Source organism: Pelodiscus sinensis, chromosome 8 (genome assembly GCF_049634645.1).
Source record: "Pelodiscus sinensis isolate JC-2024 chromosome 8, ASM4963464v1, whole genome shotgun sequence".
NCBI classification, from domain to species: Eukaryota; Metazoa; Chordata; order Testudines; family Trionychidae; genus Pelodiscus; species Pelodiscus sinensis.
In genome coordinates this window covers 58,471,868-58,499,522 of record NC_134718.1, presented here as the reverse complement: position 1 = coordinate 58,499,522, position 27,655 = coordinate 58,471,868, and the positions used below count along the sequence as shown (strand labels likewise).

The window sequence follows — 27,655 nt, the reverse complement described above, 5'->3', positions numbered from 1 at the left end:
GGAGAGCGTAGCTGGGATTCTGTCAGCCGATGGCCAGGGCAGTGAGTGGTGTGTGTGTGTGTGTGTGTGTGTGTGTGTGTTATACACCCAAGACTTCAACTGCTGAGACCAGGGTCCCTTAGCAGCGGGCAACCTGGAGAAGGTTGACGGGCGCCCCAAGAATTTTACAGGGAGAGCTTATTACATCTCAGATTTCAGCTGCTAAGGATCCCTTTGCAGCGGGCAGTCTAGGGAAGACTGAGAGATGCCTCAACGGATCTGTCACCTGGGAGTGACATGATCTAAAATGCCAGAGCTCTCCCTATACCTGTCCCTTATGACCGGCTGGAGTTCTTTTAAATTGTGCTTGGTTCTGTTACAGCAACTGAAGGAGTCAGGTTAAAGCTTAAACAGTTACTATTTTATTGTTACAGGGTAAACTTAGCTGTTAAATGCTACTACTGTGTTACAGATAACACAGCCACTACAAAGGACAGGACAGAAATTACACTAATAAGTCACTCACAGGTACCATGAAACCCTTTTGGCTCTCTGAGCTCTTATTAAATGCATTCAAAATAGACACCTAGCAGGTATATATTCTCATCCCTGCGTTCCAGACTTGGTGTGGCCAGCGTCTTTCTCTCAATCCCTCGGGAAGAAGTAGGGCGAGGTTGGGCGTCCCACAGACCTCGGGAGACAATCAATACCTGCCAGCAGGTGTAGATGATTGGGGCTCAAATGGGGTGGGCTACTAAACCCCTCTTTATACCCCTTGGGTCATGTAGGCTTCTTCCTGATCTCAAGTGGCCAATTAGGAAAAATGGCTTTGAATGCAAAGTTTCCCACGAAGGGTGCAAAGCATAATTCACACCTGGGGAAAATGCAGACAATGGGCACCTCTGGTATGTGATGGGCGAAGATTCCTCTCCTGGGACAGTGCAGGCGCGTCAATTACTGGTACTAGCCATCAGGACTGCGGGAGGCCCCGAGTCGTCAGCTAGCCCATTTACTGTCTGGTTTCTGTTTATGGTAGAGTCAGAGACAGGCAGCACACCTGCATTCCCCGGGCATCAAAGGCTGACTGCCTTTCTCTTGCTCTCTGGGGGAGGAGGGGGGCGGAAAACAAGATGGGGTTCATGTCTGGCTACAGCTTAATGCAAGATTAACAGGCTCTCTGGCTGCAAAAGTGGCCAGCAAGGAGTGAGGATGGGAGGTTGGTGAGTGTAGTGAGCAGGGGACACGGCCCCTTAGGTTTTTTGTTTTTTTTGTTTTTGTTTTTGTTTTTAAGACTTTGGGTGTGAGACTGTTCATGGGAAAGGGATTCTGAATGTACAATGTAAGTTGAAGTCAGCAGTATCCCTTCAATTCTTTTGTCTTCATGCTTTACTTCTCTGTTTTCAAGACTCTTCTATTTCAGTCTAGAGTTCTGCACTGTTAATACCAGGCCTCGGTGGTTGTAATATTTCAGCAGTTTTTATCATATTAGCAGTTGCAGGTTACCACACTTACAGTGTTATGTCCTTTAGTATCTCATATATTAGCAATGTTCCCTCATGCTCTAGGACACACAGGTGCTAAAGAAGCACTAGTTTTTGCTAAGATTTGACCAGTCCTGTGATAGGTTGTGTGGCTTTCTTTTGTTTTCCATATGAAGGGCAGTTCCAGTTTGTAACACATGTATAGCTATAGTGCCTACAGACACTAGCTCACTACTCCATTGCATTAGGCCAGTGGTTACCCTATCTGCCACTGGGATGCATCCAGTACTGTATGTATGGCCTTGAGGATGTCACATGGGCCACAGATGTGTGCTGATTGTGCTATAAGCAGCCCTCAGGCCATATGTTGAGGAAATACTGTATTGGGCATTATACGAACAAGTACTATAGTTGCAATCCTTTTCCCTTTTCTCAGCTGTAAATTAGTAAGTTTTCAAAGCTGAGCTGTAGATTAGATAGATGAAAGTGAAAATAGAAATTTTCAGATGAAAGAATATATTGTCTGTAAATGTCAGCAATCCCTAGTATATCCATGGCTACAATACTGCAACTTGTTCTTTGAAAATATGACCGAAGAAAAAGTAAGGTCATTGTCACCGTTAACTAGCTTGTATGAGTGTGGTATTGTAACTGTACAGTACTTCTATATTTGGAATGGGAATATTTGTCCATTTATCCACTATGAATTAGGTTTTTTTGAACATGTGTCTTCAGGAATAGTTAATCTGCAATTTTATGATGATGCTTCTAGCAGCTGATTTTAATGAAAAACGGGTGGGGAGAAAAGGGACTTAAACCTTGTTCAATCGTGTCAACTAGTGCTATACAAACTTTGCTTTAAGTCTTAGAGAATGAAGGGGGGGACTATTATGAAACTTGGAATTGAGCTGGTTAGAACAGAAAAACAGTTGAAGTCATAGAATCCGTTTATGCCTAGTATTCCTGCACCAGTCTTCATCATTCCTTGCTCCAGCATTTCCCCCAACTTTGTTTGAACATTTGAGGCAGAAATGGTTTTAGTGAAATTCCAAGTGTACTTTTGGGTGCTGAAAATAAAATGTACTTGAGTCTGACTTCATTTTAATGTGCACTAAAACACTGAGTATTAGGTATGTGCTTTTGTAAACATGAAGAAAGATGACGTTTGCTTTCATTTTATACCGTCTAAGATTTATATGTTCACTGCAGTATAAATTATGATAATTTAAGTGAAAATGTGGTGTAGCAAGATTTGAGAGGAAAAAGGCTCTTACCTTTAAATAAGGAAGATGTGGGGTAGGGAACTACAGAATTTATTTATTGGGGAGATAGTGTAGGTGAAACAATCTGATTTATTTTCAGAGGTGTTGTGTGCTGCTTGCCATTTCACCATAAGAGCTGGGCCCTTTTTCAGCCGTCGTGTGCATGTGTAGAACTGTTTAAATCCAGTTGTCCTGTTGGTCAGCAATCTCTAAGGTTGGTTTTATTAAAGGGTTTCTATCTGTCTTTCTGGGGAGAAAAATGGGGAAGAGATGAAGAGGCTCTTTTGATTTATCCTGGGGATAGAGGTAATGGAGCTTTGTATTGACTTATCCCTAGGGTGTGTCTACACTGCAGGGCTTAACTCGAAATAAGCTATGCAGATTGAGCTATGTCAATTGCGTAGCTTATTTCTAACTAGGTAGTGTTATAGAGCACTCTTCCTCTGGCTTCCCTTACTACTTGTACAATGAGGATCACAGGAGTTGGAGTAAGTCCTCCAGCTTGACAGTATTTTGACACTATTTTGAAATAACTGCCTATTTCAGAATAGCACTAGTTATTTCGAAATAGTGTTGCTGTGTAGACATACCCTTAGGCTGGTAGAAGACACTCCCTTTTGTCTATAACTTTCTTTAATACTTTATGCAGCCTGGGCAGGGGGAGAGTAATGTTTGCAGTCTCTGAAATCTAATACCTATCTTCCCCTCCCAAGCTATTTCTGGAGTACCAGATGGTCTTGGTGGATAGAAGCATTCTTTAATTCATCTTTCTGACTAATTCTTTGATGTGAACATTGCCATAATTACCTACATCTTTGATTGCCTGAGTGGATTATTTTAATGCACTTTACTTGGGGGGTCCTTGAAAACCATTTGGAATCTGTGGTTAGAAAATGGCTTAGGTAGGAAGTCTGGTCACAGCACACTGCATCAGAGCTTTGCAGATTTCACTAATGTTGAATGTTTCCTCACTTGCCCCTGACGGAAGTCTTAAGTCAGTGAAGAGATATCAAACATTCTTCAGAGCTACTAGTTAAGATAAAATTGTAATAAGTCATGGCATAGTCTTTATAAATAACTAACCATCTGAATACAGCAGAATAATTCTCTCATGTGAAGGTTCATGTAGTCTGCTTTCACATGAGAGTAAATAGCTGAATCTTGTGGTGTTTCTGGTATTTGTGTTAGATGAGCATTTATCTCTATCTCTTCCTCCACCCAAAGCATAGGTAGAAATTTGCAAGAAATAAAATGTACACCATTTTGGTTCTCGGCAAGGAATTTACTGTTTACCTCAGACGACAAACTCAAAATGACAGGAATAAGGAAGCGACAGTGTTTTCTGGTCTATTTATGAGCAAACTCAAGCAGCAAAGTTCAGAGAGGTAGGTGATGTGATGTGCAAGGTTAGAACTTTTAATACTTTAGCAATGTCACCTTGTAAAGGGGAGAAGTGTGACTAGACGCTATGCATAATCTGTTACTTGAGATGTTGCTGTACACTGAGTGTTTTAGGAAGTGTTAGAAAAAACGCTTAATGTAGCCTTGATAAGAGGAACTGGCTGGTAGTTGGAGCAAAAATCGGAATTAAATTCCTGGTATAGTGAAGAATCTGAAGCAGTAGGTTATTTTAACAGATACAGTGCTTTAAATTGGCTCTTGCTATCTGTTTGTTTCCCCTCAGCTTGTAATGCAGTGTAAACACAATTGAATCCCAGGAAAAATGAGGAGGGTGATTAAAATGTACACACCTCCTTGAAGGTGAGAGTTAGGGTGCATATATGAATAGGAAACCATTCCAATCTAATGTGATGTCCAAAAGCTGTTTGCGGAAACTGTTTAACTTATCTGTAACAGCACACATCCAGTTTAGGGATTCCATATAATAGTTGAAAGCAATATCTGAATAACTGAGAACCTTCCCTTTCCATTGTTCTAGTTTTTCCTTCTGGTCATATTTTATCTTCATAATCGCTTCCTGATTTCCATTTTCATTCTGCCCTAAGACTTATGCTTTGTTTTTATTACTCTGGCTTGGGGATTAGGCAAGCCAAAAAGGCAAATAGGATGCTAGGAATTATTAAGAAAGGGATAGAAAATAAGACCCAGAATATCTTACTGCCCCTGTATAAAACTATGGTACGCTCACATCTTGAATACTGTGTACAGATGTGGTCTCCTCACCTCAAAAAAGATATTTTGGCCTTGGAAAGGGTTCAGAAAAGGGCAACTAAAATGATTAGGGGTTTGGAACGGGTCCCATTTGAGGAGAGGTTAAAGTGACTGGGACTTTTCAGTTTAGAAAAGAGGAGACTGAGGGAGGATATGATAGAGGTCTATAAAATCATGAGTGGTGTGGAGAGGACCGATAAAGAAAAGTTATTTATTAGCTAAATAGAAGAACTAGAGGACACCAAATGAAATTAATGGGTAGCAGGTTTAAAACTAATAAAAGAAAGCTCTTCTTCACACAGCGTGTAGTCAACCTGTGGAACTCCTTACCAGAGGAGGCTGTGAAGGCTAGGACTATAATAGAGTTTAAAGAGAAGCTAGATAATTTCATGGAGGTTAGGTCCATAAAAGGCTATTAGCCAGGGGATAAATGGTGTCCTTGGCCTCTGCTTGTCAGAGGCTGGAGAGGGATGGCAGGAGACAAATGGCTTGATCATTGTCTTTGGTCCACCCTCTCTGGGGCACCTGGTACTGGCCACTGTCGGCAGACAGGATACTGGGCTAGATGGACCTTTGGTCTGACCCAGTATGGCCGTTCTTATATTAGACTTACAGTACAACTATCACTTTTTTTAAAATGCATCTAAGTATTCTTTCTGTACACATTTTGCAACTTCAAGTGTCTGGATTTTGCATTTTACAATAGAGAAAGTAAATTAATCTCTTTAGTTCTTGATCACTATTATAGAAACTTTTTGTACTCCATTGTGGAGTGTAAATGACTCTCAATTTCATTAAACTTGCTTCCTCATCTTGTTAAATTCAGTTTCACTTAATATCAACATGGCTGTGCTTGAAAAAAAAAAAACCTTGAACCTAGACCAGTGGTTCTAGAACTGTTAGTTGCACCCTAAATTAGGTCACACGAAGGTTGAGGTTAGACAGGCTTGCGGCTGAAGCCCCAGGTCAGGCTCCACTGCCCATGGCTGAAGCTCTTAAGCCAGGGGTTGCAAACTCAATTTACCTTAGGTCCACTCCTCAAATCCTCCTGGCAGCCAGTGGGCTCCCTGTCTGGCAAGGCTCTGAGGAAATGGGGGTCTTCATGCATTCCCTCCTCATGAGTGTCTCCCGGCCCTGTGTGCTTGCATGCGTACTTCCCTCCTTGCACATCCTCTGATTCTGTTTGCTGCCCATGAGAGATTGAAAACCTGCCAGAGGCCCCCACTGCCATCACTAGCAGTGTAGGGGGGCTAGAATGGCTTCTTGCTGCTAGCTGCAGCTGCTGCCGGCACATCTCAGGGGCCTGGGGGAGGTGTGTTGTGCAGTCCCATCCATAGGTGCAAGGTGTAACCTGTTAACTTTTTTATTAGGTGAAACTGACTAGTTATCAGTAATGCCATATCCCTTGATTTGATCACAAGCCTCCTGATAATTGGAGCTTAAAAAAATTCTGGAAAGCCAGAGCCACATTATAAAAAAGGGAGAAAAAGAAAGGCTGGGATTCTAACATCATTCACCAACCAACAAACCTAAATCTACTAAATCAGAGAAATCACATTTGATAGCCGTGCTTGAGATAGTGATGTTCTCAGATCTGGCTTAATTCTAATAAAGGAGGACTTTAAGTTTCATGGTCTGTAGAGAAAAGTTAGAAAACATGCCCCAAGTTTGGCCAAAGACCTCACACAGGATGCCAAATCAAAAGATCCTCAAGTGTATTTTTCTATGATTTCAAGAAGCCACTGTCTTGAATTTTGAAATCTTGGGGTAGGCCATACAGTACATGAAAGTTGACGAAGTTTTTCTCTTGTGTCAAGGAGCCCAGAGATAGAGACCACAATACTACTAAAGACTTTAAATCTCACCCTGATTCCATGTTTTCCTGATGGGGTTGCCTCTTCTCCTCCTCCTGCTAATATTCCCTGGGATCCTGCCTGCTCTGAACCCCAACTAGCATCTGTGCCTCACGCTGGGATCCCTCACCCCTTCCTGGGGAAAATCAAAAGCAAAACCCGCCAACACCTGCATTGCTGGCTGCAGAAGCATGTCAACTCGGGCAGCTCCCAGGCCAGCACAGTTCTCATTGTGGCAAAGGCAGCTGGCTCAGCTTCCCAGACTGAGTGGTGCCCTCTGCGGCCCGGTCTACATGGACAGTAGGGGCTTTGGTGCTACTGGAAGCCCCTTGTTTGCTCCTTCCAGGCTGGCAATTGCATGGACCTGGTTAAATAACTTTCTTTTCAAATTAGTTTGTGGGCTGGATTGGGAAGTGCTAGGGCTGCAGATGACCCATGCCCTGCCTTCAGCTTTGGCACCGCCCAGGGTAGTGGGGTTGCTCGGGATGGTGGGAATGAGGCTTTGGTCCTCTCTCCCAGGATTATGTAGTGATTTTGGTTGTCAGAAGGGGGTCAGGGTGTAGTGAGGTTTGGCAGAAGAGAGTACCATCTAAGTCAGGGTTTCTCAATGATGGGGACCTCGCCATGTCCAATAAATATCCTTGTTTGGAGTGGGTCAGATCCCGAAGGTACCAGACTAGGGAGGTCCAACCTGTACATCCATCCTCCCCTTCCCATCCACCTTATCTGCAGCACACAAGTACATATACAGATATGTGGCAGCTGTGCTACACTTGAATCAGTTTTGGCTTCTTTGTCTGTCTTTTTTGGTTGTTTTTTTTTTCTGTTGCAGGAATGAGCCAACAATACATTGTAGTAAGAGCAAAAGCAAAACTGAAGCTGTGGTTCTTGTAATTGTATAGCAGATCTATTAACATAGAGATGAACTGGGATTAACCAGCTAAACCTTAGGTTAACCAGTTAACTGATTAAGCAGGAGTCCACTCCCTCCCCGCCTCTGTGGTTTGGGCTTTTGGCTGCTGATGCCAAAAGTGGGGATTGGAGCAGCCCTCTGATTATGGCATGCTGCAGGAGGGGGCTTCTCCCAGGTACCAGTTAATCAGTACCCAGTAAGCTCATACGTATTCACATCCCTAATAGAGATGTCAATGACGGTAGTAGTGAGAGAGAGAGAATATAGATACTTGATTCCAATATAAGGTTAGCTTTAGAAAATTTCAGAAGTTTTCATTTAAGTTTTTTTTTCCCCTACCATTCAGACAAAGGGTTAGGTGACAGTAAAAGGCAAAAGGATTTATATGATCTGGGGTTGCAGTATCTGAAAGGACGTTGTGTATATAAGGACAAATTCTGAATTCTGCATTGAAAACGTGCTACCGAAACTGGAAAAAGTATTATTGATAAGATTCTTGTTTTAATTCTTGTTTAATAGTGCTTTTTAAAGTACCTGTTTAGCTAAGAAGAAAACATTGGAGATTCCAAAGTAAAGAGTTTGTTCTTTCCAAATAGATCTAAGAAAGGAAAGAAATGCTATAGGTTGCCAACATTCAGATGTTATGTTTTCCAAAGATGGAACTGTTCATTTACAATTACAATAATGGACCTTTACAGTTTCTATATTGTTGTATTTGATACTTTGCCTTTTCTGGTCTTGTTACTATTGCTAACTATTGAGTTTAAGAGCTAGAGACTGCTGAGTCTAACAAATAGGGTGTGTGTTTAAAATAAAAAACCCCCAATATATTGGCTCGGGGAGAGTCTGATATTTGTGGCTGGTTGTTAAAAAGCGACAGTTTTTAGGATTAACCATGAATAGGAAATTAGAAGGCCGCCTTCTCTCTCTAGTTCCCCATCTCTGTTTGAATTGAGAGTGTGATAAACCTGGTTGCTTTACATGGGTGTTGGGTATTACACCATTTTGTGTGTTACAAACCTGATTTAAATTCCCATGTTCCTTGTTGTAAAACTAAGCTTTTGTCGCTTAATCTCCAAGATACACATGCACATGAAAAATACAGGTTCAGTAACTTCATTTAATCTGACTTTTAGGGCATAGTGTCCATGTCTGTGCACTGAAATGATCTGTTCAATTAAGACCATTTAAAATGGATACAGCAGCTGGTTTTAAATGTTTTATTTACTTTCCAGTATGATACAGCCTTGTGGGAGTTTTTTCCTTGATAGCTGACTTTCCATGTTGTGAACTCTCATTTTGTTCCTTTCTTGTTTCTAATGAGACCAATCAAATTGTCTGACCTTGTTTTAAATGTGCACTAGCATTATTAATGTTGGCCTATGCAGTAGGAATGTACATAGATCTGGAAGTATTGAAGCAGTGGTGCCCACTCCCTTTATAGCTTTCCTGGCATTCCTCAGGTCTGTAACTGAAGGAATTTCTTTTGCTGGAAAAATAAAAGGAAAATATACATGAACTATGTCAATGATTGTATCTTTCTAAAGGGAAGGAAAATGAAGGCTGGAGTGCATTTGGGGGTGGGAGTAGGTGGCTTAGGTCAGTTGGTTGGGAGGTGTGGGGAGGGCTCGGGGAGGAAGGTGGGGAAGCTAGAGGGATGGGGTGCTGAAATCAAGGCAGATGGAAGGTGTAGGACTTAGGGCAGGAGGTTGGGGGGGGGGGGCTTATCAGGGCTGCCTCTGGCAGCTAGGGTGGCATTGCTCCAGTGGCTACACCTCCAGGGGCTGGGGCAGCGCTCCAGTTGCCCTCCCCCATGGCCTGCAGACTGTTGTGGGGTGGGTGAGGCTCTGGAGGCTGCAACGCCTTCCAGCATCCTCCCCTCTTCTCTCCCTCCCTCCCCCTCCCCCGCCCCCGTGGCTTCCAGGCTTTCTGTGGGATGGATGAGACTCCAAGGGCTGCCCCCTCCAGCAGTCCCCCCTCCAGGCTGTCCATGGGGGCAGGGTAGGCTCTAGGTTTGGGGTAGGGGGCCTCTTTATTGGTGTGGCGAAAGGATGGAGCCCCAGCCTTGCTGGCCACATTCTTGGTGCTGCGGCTGCCGACAGTAGCCACTCTTAGGGTACATCTAGACTACATGCCTCTGGCGACAGAGGCATGTAGATTAGGCTACCCGACAGAGTAAAATGAAGCGGCGATTTAAATAATCGCCGCTTCATTTAAATTTACATGGCTGCCGCGTTGAGCCGACAAACAGCTGATCAGCTGTTTGTCGGCTCAGCGCGATAGTCTGGACGCTCCCCTGCCGACATCAAAGGGAGTTGTCGACAACCCAGGTATGCATACCTGGGTTATCGACAACTCCCTTTGATGTCGGCAGGGGAGCATCCAGACTATCGCGCTGAGCCGACAAACAGCTGATCAGCTGTTTGTCGGCTCAACGCGGCAGCCATGTAAATTTAAATGAAGCGGCGATTATTTAAATCGCCGCTTCATTTTACTCTGTCGGGTAGCCTAATCTACATGCCTCTGTCGCCAGAGGCATGTAGTCTAGACGTACCCTTAGTATTGCATCCCTCCCCGCTTTCCACGTCATGGGAATTAACCCCATTCCTGGCACTTCCCATTTTTCCAGGCACAACCAAACCCTGACCTTGGTTTAAGTTAGGGTAGGCGGAAGCAACATACCAAATTTTGTGTTCCTAGCTCTTATGATTTAGGAGCTAGATAAGTTCATGGAGGCTAGGACCATATATGGCTATTAGCCAGGAGGGGTAGGAATGATGTCACTAGCCTCTGTTTGCCTGGAAATAGATGACAGGAGAGGGATCATGTCAGGATTACCTGTTGTGTTCCCTTCCTCTGGGGCATCTGGCATTGGACACTGGGATACTGGGCTAAATGGACCTTTGGTCCGACCAAGTATGGATGTTCTTATGAGGAGTTCATGAACAAAGGAATCACAGATGCACTCTAACATAAATAAATAAATATAATTTTCTATAACTTTTAGGGATGTTAAATATAATTTAATCAGCTAATTGACTAGTTAATGTATTTTCCATCGACTAGTCGATAAGCAGAGGAGCCACAGCGCGGTTAGGTCTCAGGAGCTAACCCTGCTGTGGCTCTGAATACATTTAAAGGGCTAAAGCGCAGCAGGGGGGACTTAGCATGAGCCGGAAATCAGCTGGCCCGGCTCGTGCTGGGCCCCCCGCTGTGCTTCTGATTTTTAAATGTATTAAGAGCCACAGGCTCTTAAGTATTGAGGCTCTCAATACTTTTAAGAAGAAGAGCTGCAGCATTTCGGAATGGGCGTGAATAGGGAATCAGCTGATTCCCAGCTCATCCTCGGTCCCGCTACTCTCTGGCCCCCTGATAGAGGCAGCAAAGGGTGGGGAAGCGACTAGTCGAGGAACTAGTTGACTATCCTCTTGCTTACATTATCCCATAGCTTTTGCTTATGGGATAGTCGACTAGTCTCTTACATCCCATATAACATGGTGACTTTCCTTAGTATTTCAGTGATAGAGTAGCAGAGGTCTTTTGCTTCCTACAAAGCTCAGGGAGATCTGCAGGGAATCTGCCTAAGGTAGGAGTTAAGAAGTTTTGGGGTTTAGTATGGCTGGGTCCTCTCCATGCATATGGGTTAATTATTTTCTGTTGTGACACTAACAGATTTTGCTGACATTTTCCAGATCTACCATGGTGGCTGCTTCTCATTCGCCAGAAATCATTGATTGGCAAGCTTCCAGAAGACCACGAAGTATGCAAAATAACCAAAATTGCCGTGATTCCACTCTCTGAAACGGAACCTCAGGATCTTGAGTTGGAGGTAAAATACTCAAAACTTGTCATTTGTGAGTCTTAGAGAAGGGGGTAAGGCAGTATCTTTTATTAGATCAACATATCTCCTGGGATGTATATAGGAGGCAGCAGACATTGGTGTAGGGGCCCATTACCTGTACTCTGACATGCAGTTCTACTTGCTTTTGAATTCATGACTACTGTGGGAGTCCTTCATACCAAAGCTTCTCTTACTATATCTGCCCCAGGACTTCACAGGGAAAACAGTACTATTTAAATATGCCCTTTGGTTGTGCTTCCATTTTGGATTAGGAGGAAGGGAATCCAGGGTAGACTGTTGGGATTATCAGACTTCTCAACTTCTGCAGAGGTCAAAGCTACTTTGGGGGGCTTTTGTGAATGCCACAGAGGGGAAATTCATATCACCTTTAGGCTTAGGCTACCCTCTCTGTAGAGACAGAGGAGAATAGGGCCTATAAACTATGATCACCAGCTTTGGTGGGAAATGACTGACCATCACTTGTATTTTAGCAGATTTGTACATGCTTATTTTGTGGTTTTCAATAGGCTATCTTCAGGACTGTAGAGATAATCTTCTTGTTCGTAAGAAATGCTCTAATCTAACAGATCCAAAACGTATCCCCTAGAAGCATAGAGTCACATCTGAATTGTATTGACATTTAACTGGGCAATTAAATATTTTAAATATTCATTGAAGAATTATGGAAAGTTGTTGTTGTGTGGCAAAGCACTATTTCTGCCAGGCTCCTTTGTTGGGTCTGAATGTGCTATTTCAACATTATTAGTTCCTGCATGCCCAACGTCTTATAGCAAGACATGCGGAAGTAGGAGTAGAAATGCATAAATATGAAATTCCAGTGTTGACAAAATGCTTCCTTACAGGTTTATGTGAGTTGCCATTTGTGATGTCTAATTTGTGTCCATTTATCCTTTGTCACAGAGCGGTGGTGTTTGGCCATACATAGCAGAGGGGCATTGCTGGCACTTGATCGCTTGTATCACATTAGAGGATATGCAGTTGTATGAGCCCCTGATGTTGTGGCTTATGTGGTTAGGTCCTGTGATATTGTATGTTGTATGGATATATGGATGAAGTTGGCAACAGAGTTTGTAGCAGAGGTAGCTTCCTGGGTGAGTGTATCTGAAATGTCATATGTGGCTGCTGCTAAGTATTTGCTGTGGGTTGGGGAGGGAGATTGTCTGTAGGCGACGATTGGCCTGTCTCCCAAGGTCTGAGAGTGGGGGATCATTTTCTAGTATAGGTTGTGTATTGTCAGTGATGCACTGGAGGGGTTTAGGCTGGGGACTGTAGCTGGTGACCAGTGGTGGTCTGTTGTTTTCCTTGTTGGGCCCAGTGCTTTTTTTTTGTGATGGTACGCAGTACCAGCACCTCCAGACACGGTACTCGCACCTCCAGTTAGAGCTTACCTGGAAAGAACAGAGTATACTGTCACCTCTGTATGCAAATGTCCCACTCTGGCTTTTTTATTTTCTTCTCAACAACTTTTCCTGTGGAGTACCAGCACTTTTTTTGTTTAAAAAACAAAACAAAACAAAAAACTGGTTGGGCCTGTCCTGACGCAGATGTGTAGACTTGTCTGGCTCTGTCAGTCTGTTTCTTCGCTTCCCCAGATGCATATTTAAGTTTAGGAATGCTTGATAAAGATCTTGTAGATGTTTGTCACTCTGTGGGATTGGAGCAAATCCAGTTGTATTTTAGAGCTTGGCTGTAGATAATGGGTAGAGTGATGTGTCCTGGATGGAAACTAGAGGCATGTAAGCAAGAATAGTGGTCAGAAGGCTTCTGGTATAGGGTGGTGGTTGTACTGCAGTGTCAAGGAATTGGATCTCTTGTGTGGACTGGTCCAGGGGACTTGACAGTGTGGTGGAAATTGTTGAAATCCCTGTGGAATTCTTCAAGTGTCTCCTTCCTGTGGGTCCATATGATGATGATGTTATCCATGTAGTATAAGTAGAGGAAGAGTGCTCGGGGACAGGAGCGGAGGAAACGTTCTAGGTCAGCCATAAAAGCCTTGGCATATTGTGGGGCCATGCAGGTACTCATAGCTCTACCGCTGACTTGAAGGTATAAATTGTCCCCACATAGGAAATAGTTGTGGGTGAGGCCAAAGCCTCATAGCCTAGCCACCAGATGTGCTTTGGTGTCATTGGGTATAGTTGTCCTGACAGCTTGTAGTCCATTCTTGTGTGTACAGAGCTTCTACATCCATGATGGTCAAGATGATGTTTTCAGGAAGATTACTGATGCTCTGCAGTTTCCCCAGGAAGTCAGTGGTGTCTTGAAGATAGCTGATAGCATAGGGTTTGAGGGGAGAGTCAAAATAGCCCATGCCAATGCCTGAGATGATGAGATGTCCGTGATTTCCAAGTTGATGGATCTTGGGTAGCAGAGTACTCCTAGTCGGTGCTCTGGGGATGAGTTTGTGTAGATTTGGTCCTGAGCTGAAGCAGGGAGGTTCTTGAGTACATGGTATAGCTCACTTGGGTATTCCTCAGTAGGATCAGAGCAAAGAGGCTTGTAGAATGTGATGTTGGTGAGTTCATGAGTTCTTATGTCTTGGTTCTAAATCTCCTGTTAATACTAGTTGACTACATGAATAACTGATAAGCTTGGGCTTATCGGTTAATCCTGTCAGCCACATGCACTTCTCCCCCTTGCTGCTTCTGTATCAGAAGCAGCAACGGGGAGGGAGGTGGGAGCCCATGCCTGTAAGTAGGGATGTTAAATATTGGTTAATTGAATAGTTGATTAACCTAATGAATTTTTATCGGTTACTCTATAGTCCCCAGGGGTAGGGCTGGCAGCCAGTGTGCTCCAGCCCCACTCCCGAGGAGCCCCCTGCCACACAGCGCTGCCAGGCAGGAGCTGGTCTGCAAGGGACACCAGTTTACAAACCAGCCAGCCCCCTGTGCAGACCAGCTGCCTGCTGCCCTGTGCTGCTGCCTCTGATACAGAGGCAGCAACACGGGGTGGCAGCAGCCCTGGTCCAGGGGCTAGGGGAAACAGAGCTCTGGGGCCCAGTGTGAGCCGGGCTGTCTGTCTGCCTGGCTCCTAATATGCTTTAAATGCAGAACCGCAGAGGGGGTAGGTCCGCAGAGGGGGTAGGTTCAATCTTGTGGGCCACTGAGACAAAGGAGGGCCACTTACAAGGCCCTCTCAGTAAACTAAGGAGCACATTGCTGCCCTAGTATATTTTTTTTATCTGCTATCACTGTAAGATCCAAGAGGAGAGTATTTATCTCTTAGATCGGGGTGCCTAACTCTGTCTGAGATGATCTACTGAAGCTTTGTAACCTGCACCTCAGGATCCTGAAACTTTGCAGGTAGTAAAGCTGAGAACACTACTTTCCTCCTGTTTCAAAGGAAAAAGAGCACTCATTCTGTAGAGATGACCTCTGAATCAGGCCTGAAGCATATTCGATGGAGCAGTAAGGCAGCATGTAATACCAATGCCTGATCTGCTTGATTACTTTGCAGTGGTATTATATGCTCATAATGAGATTGAACAGATGTTGTATCTTAAGTCATTCGTGCTTGATTCCACAGTTGCTTGTACAAAATCAAGGTTATATATGTTTTTATGGGCTAGGAATTTAGTGGTGGTATATAATAATGAAAAAGGTGCTAAATGAAGATGTTTGCCCATTTTTAAGTGTGGCTAACTTGAAGCAGGGACACAGACTTGAACTACTTCTGAAAGTATATAAGTTATAAGTATGAGTCCCTCACCAAAGGCTCTTGTGTAAATTACATGGCCATGGGATAAGAGGGAAGGTCCTTTCTTGGATTGAGAACTGGACAGGAAACAAAGGGTAGGAATAAATGGTAAATTTTCAGATTGGAGAGGGGTAACTAGTGGTGTACCCCAAGGGTCAGTCCTGGGACCAATCCTTTTCAACTTACTCATAAATGATCTGGAGAAAGGGGTAAGCAGTGAGGTAGTGAAGTTTGCAGATGATACAAAACTGTTTAGGATAGTCAAGACAGAAGCAGACTGTGAGGGACTCCAAGAAGATCTCACCAAACTGAGTGATTGGGCAACAAAATGGCAAATAAAATTTAATGTGGATAAGTGTAAAGTAATGCACATCAGGAAAAATAACCCCAACTATATGTACAGTATGATGGGGGCTAATTTGGCTACGACAAATCAGGAAAGAGATCTTGGAGTTATCGTGGACAGTTCTCTGAAAACTTCCACGCAGTGTGCAGCGGTGGTCAAAAAGGCAAATAGGATGCTAGGAATTATTAGGAAAGGGATAGAAAATAGGACCCAGAACATCTTACTGCCCCTGTACAAAACTATGGTACGCCCACATCTTGAATACTGTGTACAGATGTGGTCTCCTCACCTCAAAAAAGATATTTTGGCCTTGGAAAGGGTTCAGAAAAGGGCAACTAAAATGATTAGGGGTTTGGAACGGGTCCCGTATGAGGAGAGGTTAAAGCGACTGGGACTTTTCAGTTTAGAAAAGAGGAGACTGAGGGGGGATATGATAGAGATCTATAAAATCATGAGTGGTGTGGAGAGGGCAGATAAAGAAAAGTTATTTATTAGTTCCCTAAATAGAAGAACTAGAGGACACCAAATGAAATTAATGGGTAGCAGGTTTAAAACTAATGAAAGAAAGTTCTTCTTCACACAGCGTGTAGTCAACCTGTGGAACTCCTTGCCAGAGGAGGCTGTGAAGGCTAGGACTATAATAGAGTTTAAAGAGAAGCTAGATAATTTCATGGAGGTTAGGTCCATAAAAGGCTATTAGCCAGGGGATAAAATGGCTTCCCCAATGATCACCTCTAATACCATTAGCTCACAGACATTCACCTTCCTTCTCCCCTCCCCCCCGCATACCCCTTCTGTTCTGAAATTTGATTTGTCCTTTTCATATGTGTTCTTTTTTTTTTTTTAATTGTATCCTTTGGTATATATGGTTGTGACTATTTTCTTCCACTATTTGATCTGAGGAAGTGGGTCTGGCCCACGAAAGCTCTTCATCTAATAAACCATCTTGTTAGTCTTTAAAGTGCTACATTGTCCTGTATTTTGTTACTTCTGAAAAGATACTCTAAATTAGGAAGGGAAATTACATATTGTGGTCAGTGTTCCCTGTAATGTTTTCCATCCAAGTGCAGGATAAATTTTTGTGTGTACCAAGGCACGTGTGAATGTGCATCATCAGTAGAAACAAAAAACCTAGCTATGGGCACTCTGCTTCTCATCTGGGCAGCATTTGAATCTCTCCTGAGCAGCCGTACAAGTGCACAGCTTACAGGGAACACTGTGGTATATTTGGAATAAAATCTAAAAAACATCACTTGATCATAAGGAAGATACTTTGCCCGAAAGGTAAACAAATGCTTAATGTGTAGTACCTTATCACTAAATTGGAGAGCCTTATTTTTTTTTCTTTATTGCAGTGCTCATGAGGCTTACCTTGGTCTGCCCTTGCAGTTTTCTCTGGCAGTATTGCTAAAATCTGACCATCATTTGGTTTAAAAATTCAAGATTTTTGAAGTTGTATTTTCATTTGGCTTCTGTATTTTGTGCCGTTAGGGTTCATGTTGAGTCTCTCCATGTGCATAAGGAGAGCACTGTAAATGAAAGCTGAAATTCTCACATAATCCCCTGACTTTAGGTGGGAAAGTGGAGCTTTAGAAAAAACATTGAATATCAGGACTTCTGATAAGTTTTGCTATTTTAACAGTACAGCACATGATAAACATTCAATACTGTAAATAGCTATATAAGGTAAAAAACCCTTCCTTTAGCCATAAAGAAGCTTCTCTGGCACATATAAGTACTTGTTAGACTTGTTCCCTGGAGGAGATTGGGGAAAAACAACTAATTATGATGATGCTGTAAATCTAAATCTTGGAATTATGTACCTTTTTAAGTTTATAGCCAGTCTAAAGATACAGTTAAGCAAGTTAGAAGGTGACCTGTTTTACTTTTTCTTTCTGTAAAATGATCCGTTTTTGTTTGTTCAAGGCAAATTGAATTTAAGAGCTGGACTGAAGAATCTTTGGTATTTATTGATGCCTATGGAAAAATTTACATTTTGCCTTAGGGAGGCAGAGAGAAATAAAAGTAACTGCTGGTATGCCATGCCACACACCAAGATGAGGATAGAAGGGAGCATGTGTCCTAGAAAGGTTCAGTGGGAGATGGAGGCACCATAAGTGTGCAGTTCCTTTCCTTACCAATATACACTGGAATTTTTAGATTAAAAGTATTTTTGTGTAAATTGAAAATGAAACACTCAGTTTATGTATTCCGTTCTTTAACTGTATCATCTTAAATCTGCAGTCTTTTGTAGGGACACAGTTCTGAAAAGATTAATTCACTTAACAGAAGAAAGTTATTCTCTTTTATGTATCAAATAATGATTCTGTTTTAGCTATCAAAGAGAAATTTGAACACAGTTTTGGAATTGTGCACTGGTAGGGTAAGGAATAAACAACATTGAGTTCCGGAGTGAATGACTTGACTCTTGCAGAATTATCTACGGGGATACTGTTATTAACTAGCATTACCCTCTTTAAAAAATTTATTCAGAAATTTAAAGTAACCATCTGACTTGCAAAGTCTAGCATAGCAATTAACAGATCTTTTTATTATTCATGTTTGTATTGTTTAGTGGCAGTTCATTATTGACTGGCATTCTTTGTGGGAGCATGCTTGTACTGTACATATCAAAATGCTTAACATGGTTTGATTTTTTTTATTACCTTTTTTGTTTTAAGTAGTTATTGCAGTGAATAAGAAACCCACCATAAAACATGCAGTTAAAACAGCAAGAAGTAGTTGGAAAAATGTAAATACTTGTTGAACTTGTATTTAATCCGATGAAGATATTAGCCTTATTTTTTCTTACCTGAGATCTTAATGACATGTTAATGAAATATAATTGCTGTTATATGGTAAGTATCAACTGTAATTTACATACTCTTTTTATTATTCAGCTCTGTAAAAAGCATCACTTTGGAATAAATAAGACAGAGAAGATTACACAGTCTCCAGATGAATCTAAATTTCTACTCAAGACCTTTACTCAAATTAAATCAAATGTGTCTGCATCAAATAAAAAGAAGGTAAGGATTTACTATTTAGTTTGTGTCTTTTCAAAGCATTTTTGATTAAGTGATTTGAAGGTTATGGTGGATGACCAGAGTAAAATAGTACACTATGTAAAGAAAACCCATAAAAACCTAGAATTATGTAGGGGTTTATAACACTTGTTTAAGTCAAAGAAAACAAGTTGACTTCCCTCCTTAGTGTTTCATTTTAGTCCTCCTACTCATTCATTTGATTTTCATGTAATATTAGGTGTCTGCCCTCCGGGTGCTATGCTCACCAACCTTCCGTCCGTCCCCCCCCCCCCAGCTTCCAAGCTCTGGCTTTCCCCTTCCCGACCCCCTTCCCCTGCTCCTGGCTGCTGGGGAGGGCCAAGCCGACCCCTTCCCCTGGGTCTTCCCCCGCCCCCCCCCGCCTGCTGGGGAAGGGAGGGCCAGGGCTGCAGCATGGCAGCCCCAGCTTTACACATTAAGGATGTTAAAATGCAGTTAATTGACTAGTTGATGGGCACTTACGCACTCCTTCTTTGAAATGTACAAGAGACCCTGTTTCAAACAAGGAATGCGGAGCTCTGCGTACAGCCTGGGGCCAGCAGGAAGTCTTGCTGACTCTGGCTGCACGCGGGTGCCTTCTATTTCAGAGCCATGGTCTGGGCTCCCTGCTACGCTTATATGCTTATGTCAGCTGGGGAGTCCCCAGATCAGCCAGGTTCTGGGGAAATGTCGCGGGAGCCCGGGATCAGCTGTGCAGCAGCTGTCCCTTTGAACAACACATCTGCGGGATTTGAAGGGGCAGCTGCGGGGAGCCCAGGGTCAGCTGGGAAGTAAGTCCCCAGCTGACCCCGGGCTCCCTGGGAAATGCCGCAGCTGACCCTGGGCTCCTAGCGGCATGCAGCCCTGGGTACTTAGTGCATTTCCGAGAAGACACCCGTGTGCAGCCTGGAGTCAGTGGGTCTTCATGCTGGCCCCAGGCTGTACACAGTGTTCACATTCCTCCTTTGAAATGTACAAGAGCCCCAGTGGAAGTGCCTATCGACTAGTCAAAAAACTATCTGATAAGCAAATGTGCATTGGACAGTCGACTACTAGTCTTTAACATCCTTCCTGCACATGACCCCTGGGGAAGCCAGGCTGGGAGTGGGTGGGGCTTGGCGCCTGTGGATGCAGATGACGTGATGATGTCATTTCGTCATGCAGGAAAAATTTACTAAATAGAAATCTCCATTGCAATATTAAGTAGGTTGAAACCTTGAATAAAGTTAAATAGACTAAACCTGAGTAATTTAGTAAAATATTTTGTTAGACCGATAGTTTCAATAAAATTTCCGAAGTTGTCAATAAAATGTGTCCATGTCTACCTTGCTTGCGTGGTCTTCTGGATATTGTTCTTGGCAAAAATGCTTTTACAGTACATGGAATGGACAAGGGAAGTTACATTTGTGCCCAATATATTGAGGAACCTTTTTATACTCTGATGACAACTATTTATATTAAATTTTGATCTTGTCTCCATCTGCATGGGCACTCCATTAAGAAAATTTGTTTTTATTAGTGTTCTGCAAATATTTTTACCATTTTAATAGGTAAAAGTCAGGTAATGGTATTCTTCTGACATTCAGATAAAAGAAAGCAAGGAGAAGGAAAAACTGGAGAAGAGGTTATTAGAAGAACTCTTCAAAATGTTCATGGATTCAGACTCCTTTTATTACAGTGTGACTTATGATCTAACGAACTCTGTCCAGAGGCAAAGCTCATGTGAGAAGACTAACTTGCCACTGTGGAGGAAAGTAAGTATTTATCAGAAGATGACTGCTCAGTCTGTATTTTCAGCATACTGTGCTAGTATTGATTTTTGAAACTTTAAAAGCCACATCATCAGCTAGTATAAAACATCAACTGGTCCTACATTAGGATTCTACATAATGAAAGCAAAATTCAAAACTAACAAGAACATGTCTTGGTCTGAGATTGGTTTGTAATAATTTGGATTAAAAAGAGTGAGAAATTAGTTACTGGATAGCTAATTCATGTTTGGGATCACATGGGTGTCTGAGAGGCTCTGAAAAACATGGTTACAATGCTGTCATTTTTATTCTCTTATAGGTTGATGATAGATTCTTTTGGAACAAACACATGATCCAGGATCTCATCAATATTGATGTGAGTAATTGTTTTCTAAGAAGTGCATTTTAAATATTCACTCATAAGTAAAGCTGAGCATTGTTCAGTCAAGACAGTCAGAAATTTTCTGATGTAATTGTCTAAAGGAAAATGCAGGTTTGTTGCAATGGACGTTGCAGAGATTATATTGATTTTTTTTTTTTTAACTAAACGTCCAACAGAAACCTGCCTGTTTCCCTGGTAGCTTGTGTGCTGGGCTACCCAGAACCTTGGCAGCCTGCCTGGTAGAATACTTGAGAGGAGGACTTCCAGGCACCATGGCAGCGTAGGGGCGCCTCTTTTCCTGGTTGGCTGGCTGCCCATGTAGGCTGTTGACGTGAAATACTCAGCACAGTGGCATCCTGGTCCTTGATGAGTACTTTTTGTGCTATAGTAATGCAAATAAATAATAATACTATTCAATATAACAAAATGGTACTGTGCATCAAAGTATTCTGAGCTAGGGGTGTAAGTGACCAGTCGACTTATTAGATAGTTGACTAGTCCCTCGACTAGTTGCTTTCTAGAGGCAGGAAGGGGGGTAAGCAGGAGCTGCTGCTGGGGGTAGCCAGCTTAAAAGGTAGTTCCCCCAGCACCATCTCTGTGGCGGGGGGAGGCAAAGGAGGCATGGGGATACCTGGGACCAGGTAGGCTACTGATTTTTAAATGAGTGCCTGCTTGCGCTTCTTGTGTTTAAATGTATTAAGAGCTAGCCGGCTCTTAATACATTTAAAAGGCTAAAGTGCAGTAGGAGGGACCCAGCGCGAGCCGGAACAGCTGATTCCCAGCTCGTGCCAGGTCTCCCCCCCCCCCCCCCCCTTTGGCTATTAATACATTTAAAAAGCAGAGGTGCAGCTTCTGGAACTGGGTGTAAGCCTGCTTGGTCCCAGCTACCCCCCTGCCCTGTCAAGCTCTTAATACATTTAAAAGGCAGACCTGCAGCAGGGTTAGCTCCTGGCCGCAGCGGAGTTATCTCCTGGGCTGAGAGCTAATCCCACTGCAGCTCCCCCACTTATCGACTAGTCGGTGAAAAATCCATTGATTAGTCGATTAACCTAAATTTAACATCCCTATTCTGAGCTATGTATGGCTGTTAGATAAATGAATAAGCAGCAAATGATCCATTTAATCTTTTCCTTACATACAATGATGAATTAGAAATGCATTGTTAAGACTGTCTTCTAGATTTGCAAGCTCATATATGAACGTAGTTCAATATATCACAAAGATTTAAGTGTTAAAGCCAACTAGTTGGGACCAGTAGAAACTTCAAAACAAAGTTTACTGTTTGCCTTGTCGTGTGGTTTTAAAAAAACAAAACAAAAGTGGCTGTCAAATGTTCCGTCTTCCTGTGGGAGCCTTCTCATATGGTGAGACTTGCAAGATCATGGACTAAATATGTAAAGATTTCATCACAAGGTGTAAAATGTACTAAATTGGTTTGTTATATTTCCGTTAGCTGCAAATATGACCGTGTCTATTTTTGAGCCAAAAAGAGGATAGTTTAGGGCAAACTCATACCACAATTTGCAGGGAAATCAGGAACTTGATGACTTATGATGCATAAATCACAGGTTACTTCAACAGAGACGTCCTTTTAGAGAAGTGGTGTCCAAACGTTTCCTCTTGCCCCCCTCTCCCTTACCAATAATATCTGCCTGTGATCCTCCTCCATTACTGCACAGTTGGCTCAGCAGAGGAGCTTGGGCTGAAGGCAGAGCTGGGGACAAAATTGGGGATGGAAGCAGACCTGATTTGTGGGCAAAGAGGGAAAGAGGAGAGAGCTGGGCTGGCGACAGAGTGTGGGTGGAACTGGGGCTATGGGTGCAGCATTTATCCCCACCCTCCTGCTGTGTGTGTGTGTCTTTCCAAACATTCCTCTGTGCCCTCCTAGGGTCTGCTCACCACAGTTTGGGAGCCACTGTTGTAGAGAATACAACTACAATCAGTTGTGTTTCTTAACTCGATTACTTTTTCTTGGTTTGTGTGTTCATTTAGAATATAAGTTAAATATAAATGATAAACGTAAATAAAGGGGAAACTAATCTAAACCATATATACAGAATTTAAGATTTTAAATGTTTTTTTTTGGTTATTCTTTTATTCTGTGTGGTTAAGTACTTTGTGTAGTGCATGACTTTGCACAAATGTCTAGCTCTTCAAACTAGTATTAGTGGTTGTCTCTGAAATTAATTTTGATCTCTGTGCATTTGATCTGCAGAACTTGTTCCATTTATTGCAACTAGTTAACAAAGATAAATGGAATGTGTAATTCTTATCTCATAATCCCTTATCCTCCCCCCCCCCCAAAAAAAATCCCCCAATCATCCTCCCCCTAGCCTCTGGTTCATCTGATTAAATAAAAGAGCCATTGCAAGAGAAAGCAAAGAAGGTATTGGTACAAAATGAAGAGGTAGAGGATTCTCAAAATGTTGTTGGGATTGAATCTTAGTTTTGAAAAGACTTCTCTAGCTTTTAGAGTAGCACCAAGCTCACCTGAAGAAGTAACAATATCAGAAACTGCTAGATTAGAATAATTGTTAAAACTGCTAGAGTTGTAAATATTTTTTGTAATTTACAGAATACAGAAGTGGACTCTTGGATTATACCTATCATTCAGGGATTTGTACAGATTGAAGAGCTTGTAGTTAATTACAGTGATACATCTGATGATGAGAAAAGTAGTCCAGAGACTCCACCTCAGGAGTCAACTTGTGTAGATGATATTCACCCACGATTTCTGGTAGCGCTTGTCTCACGCCGAAGTCGACACAGAGCTGGTAAGTAGAGTGTAGAAAATAGTAGTAGTGCTGCATGATAAATCCTGAACCACACTCCATAGTTTGATAAGTGAGAAACAATTGAAGCATACCTAAAATGCTATTGAAAATTAGTTACTTAAAATCTGTACATACCAATAGATTTAAGCTTTGTTTTTAGTTCTTGCTATTCTCATTCTAGGTATCTTAAAACTTTTGGGAAAAATAGTGTTTTAAAATTAGTTAACTAATTTCCTTCCAATGCCCCCACTATGTCATCCTACAGTATTTGTTTGTTTAATGCTCTTCAGTTCAGAAGTTGAGTGTTGCTTCAGGGATTGATTCTTACTCTGATATTGTGGAATTACATTTCCATACAAATTTAGTTTCATACTTAATATGGATGTAATTACTCTTTCTTGCCTTTGGCATAGAGATTTAAACCATTATAACATTTTCCAAACTATTACACTTGGCCATCAGATCAAAGGACAGTGGATAGAAAAACAAAGTATAATATCTGCAGTATAAAGAAATGTTTAAAAAGTGCAGAGCTAGGTATATAGATTAAAAATGTTTGTTTTAATTTGCTAATGAACCATTCTGCCCATCTTAAAAATCTTGAAGCTACTCATGGAACTTTCTTCATTACTGTTTTATAAATTGAAGCATCTGTTAAAGATCTTTAGTTTGACTTTCAATCTAGTATTTTTGGGTTTTTTTAGTTTTTAGGTTTTGCTTTCTACCGTGTGATCATGTTCGTTCTGCTCTGTCAAGGTTACATGCCTTTTGAAACTGATTAATTACTTTAGATCACACTATTTAATTATCACAGGACTTATAAATTACCTTCAGACCACTCTGACAGCTCTTAAACTTTTTCATATAGTTAAACTCCTGCTATAGAGCTGCTCCAGTAGTAGAGCCCAATGCTCACAAATAAAAAATTAATTCTTAATCTTGTTTCTGTGCTACTATGAAGTTAACACTCACTGCAACAGTGTTTAGAGATAGAAGGGGAAGGGAAGAATGAAAGAGATGTTATCAAAGTAACATTATCTCTTTGTTTTGTCCAGGAATATCCTAATGATATTACTATTCTTGCAGCTAAGATCCTGCTGCAGTACAGATGCATAGGCTGTTTAGACAAAAAGAGCCCTTGGGAATAGTTGCAGGGGAGAATAAGAACTAAAAACCAAAGTTTCGTTCCATCTCTACCAAATTTTAAAATAAAACACGAGAGGGGAGCCAGAAGAGGAACCTAACAGCAGTGTTATTGCCGGTTTGGATAGTCTGACTGATTTGTGTTGCTTCATATCATTTATTTCCTCACCACCAAAAATGCTTTGCAGAAGTGTACAGAAGAACCGTATCTAGGATTATTTATTTTTTTTTTAAAAACCCCAACTTTCTTGAATAAACTGATCAATATATTTCTTCATTTTGTAGGGATGCGGTATAAGCGAAGAGGTGTTGATAAAAATGGGAATGTGGCAAATTATGTGGAGACAGAACAATTGATTCATGTCCATAATCATACTCTCTCTTTTATTCAAACACGGGGCTCTGTGCCAGTATTTTGGAGTCAGGTTGGATACAGGTACAACCCACGACCACGACTGGACAAGAGTAAGTATTGGTAATCCATGGAACTTGTAAAACATACCAGATCACTTAAGAATAACCAGTTTGAACACTTAGTTATTCTGTTGAACTCTGATTATCACTTAATTTTCAACTAAAAGTAATGATGGTGAGTTGGTCAAAATTAAAATAACTTCTGTCCTTGATTTAAATTCAGAATTTGGTTAGGGAATTCCTATTTCTCCCAAATAGAGGAGGATTAATAGAGTTCCGAACACATAACCATATGCACTTCCATCCCTCTTTCATGCCCCAATCATACTAATGCTGTTCAAGGTTGGCAAGGGGGAGCGTCTGGTGTTCTGCTTTGGAAACAGAAATGCAAAAGACTTTAGAGATCAGATTCCTCTTCCTGATCTGTAAGGATTGCTTCTTCTAATTGGGTAGGATTTAATTTACAACATAGTACTGACAGTGAGTTCTAGGATGGACATTTAGAAATAATCTAAAAAGTTAAACAGAATCCAGAAGGTCCTACTGTGTCAAATTTGACACAGTATGTTAATTGTTCTCTCTCGAACTCAGAACTCTTCTATTTTTTGTCATCTTAGTGGCACCGAGAGAGAGAGTTGGTGCAGGTCATGTGTACCCAATTTGGGTGGATCTCCAGAATGAAATGCCAAAGGTTGAGTTTGGCGAGTACTCTGTATCCAAGTTTTACTCCTGGAGGAATTCTGTGCTACTCTAGAATTCATGTTCCATGCATGTTTATTTTCCTCCACAGAAAATTGCTGCAATTTTGTTTTTTACCCATCAGGGCAAAATGTAATGTTAGAACAGAACAGCCGCTTCCAAACAGCCTCACCATTTCTTGAATCTTTGTTGTTGTTGTCTGTATTTTTACAGACATATATACTTGCTCAAAGGTATTTTGAAATAAATTACTGTTTTATGTTATTTTATCAAAATACAATAAAACACAGAATTTGGAAGAATTTTTAATTTTTTGACATGGGATTCCCCCAGGAGTACAAGATGTTCATTATTACAAAAGGAAAAATAAAGAAGAGAAAAGTGTATTGCCATAGGATCAGAAAAATAGACAGGGTTCATAATCAATTGATGATGAGATATTCACAAGTGTGTAATTCAGCCAAATTGGGTTTGTGTGTGTGAGATAATGTATCACTTCCTATTTCTGATAGCTATATATAGTTCTGAACAATCTATGCTTATTTGCTGATTGAGGAGTAACAGTGAATGTTTGACTGTAATCTCTTCAGGAGAGGGGATTTCTTATTTTGTCTTGGGCATTTTCTCTTGAAAGGGGATTGTCTTACTTTTTTCTATATGTTTGCACAGCATCTAACTGAATGGAGCTTTGATCTTGGTTGGGTCAGTGGGGACACGTTCACATTGTCCTGCAGTTTGGACTGGAGGGGGTGTGAATTAAGGATGTGAATGTTTAACCATTAAGCCTCACTCTTAACAAGTGAGGCATACCAGTTAAGGTTGAAATCCTACCTTGTTGGTTAAATGTATTCCAAATAGTTTCTCCTAGTTTGTGACATGACATCTTTAAGAATATAGTCTACTTTGTTGGGGATTGTGAACCCTTTTTTATTATTATTCTTTAGCAGGTGTTGTGCTATCCTGTTTAAATGCTTACAAGATTAACATTTAAGATATTTCTGAAGTGAAGGGTGTTCATCTGATGTAGGGAATTGGTGTTGATATGATTCTGTAGAATGTATTATTCTATTTTCATTCACACACAGGTTTTTTTTTTTTTTAAACTCAAGGTACCTAATAATACAAACTTGAATAAGAGTTCATGCCTTGAATATGAATCAAATGAAATTATTAGTTCTTCACAGTATCCTTCTACCTTGTAGGTGAAAAGGAAACTGTACCCTATTTCTGTGCACACTTTGAAGAACAACTGAAAATTTACAAGAAACAAGTAAGTTTTAGGCTGACACTACTTCTATGAGTGTATTTATTACTAAAACTTAACATGTGGTATGAAATAGTTGAAGTATGAAATAGTTGAAGTATATTTAAACAATTGGAGTACTTAAAAGAACAATAAAAAATTAGAACTTCAGGTATAGCACTTGATTTTTCTAAATTATACAGCAATTTCAGAAACCAGTAATTGAACCTACAGTTTTTGGGTACGTTTTCTTTAATTGGGTTTGTCAAATGAGCATTAGTTTTTTATTTGAGATGAGATTAACTACAGCAGTTAACCTAATCACTTGAGTTCAAAAACAAAATTTAGAAAAAATGTCGAGAGAACCTGCTAGATAAGCTGAGCCCAATTACTTAAGTCTCATTTTTATCATGTTTCATGATTTTGTAATTTGTACATTGCCTTACAGAGTGTAATTCTGCAAGTATCTTCACTAAGGTTGCCAACTGTTGACTTATTTAATTTTTGAATAGGTGATTATTAATTTGGTGGATCAGACTGGACGAGAGAAGATTATTGGAGATGCTTACCTTAAACAAGTGTTACTGTACAACAATTCAAACCTCACTTATGTTTCCTTTGACTTCCATGAGCACTGG

General features: G+C 41.3%; 1 protein-coding gene across 1 annotated transcript in view; it reads left to right on the top strand.

Moving 5' to 3' along the window:
- INPP5F (inositol polyphosphate-5-phosphatase F) overlaps positions 1-27,655 on the top strand; it is a 91,048-nt gene that overhangs the window by 30,491 nt on the left and 32,902 nt on the right. The window contains exons 3-10 of the mRNA XM_075935359.1: positions 11,353-11,489; positions 18,468-18,596; positions 20,198-20,365; positions 20,682-20,738; positions 23,320-23,518; positions 24,947-25,126; positions 26,977-27,044; positions 27,530-27,654. Of these exons, the coding sequence (XP_075791474.1) occupies positions 11,353-11,489; positions 18,468-18,596; positions 20,198-20,365; positions 20,682-20,738; positions 23,320-23,518; positions 24,947-25,126; positions 26,977-27,044; positions 27,530-27,654 (1,063 nt within the window). The remainder of the gene's footprint in view (positions 1-11,352; positions 11,490-18,467; positions 18,597-20,197; positions 20,366-20,681; positions 20,739-23,319; positions 23,519-24,946; positions 25,127-26,976; positions 27,045-27,529; position 27,655) is intronic.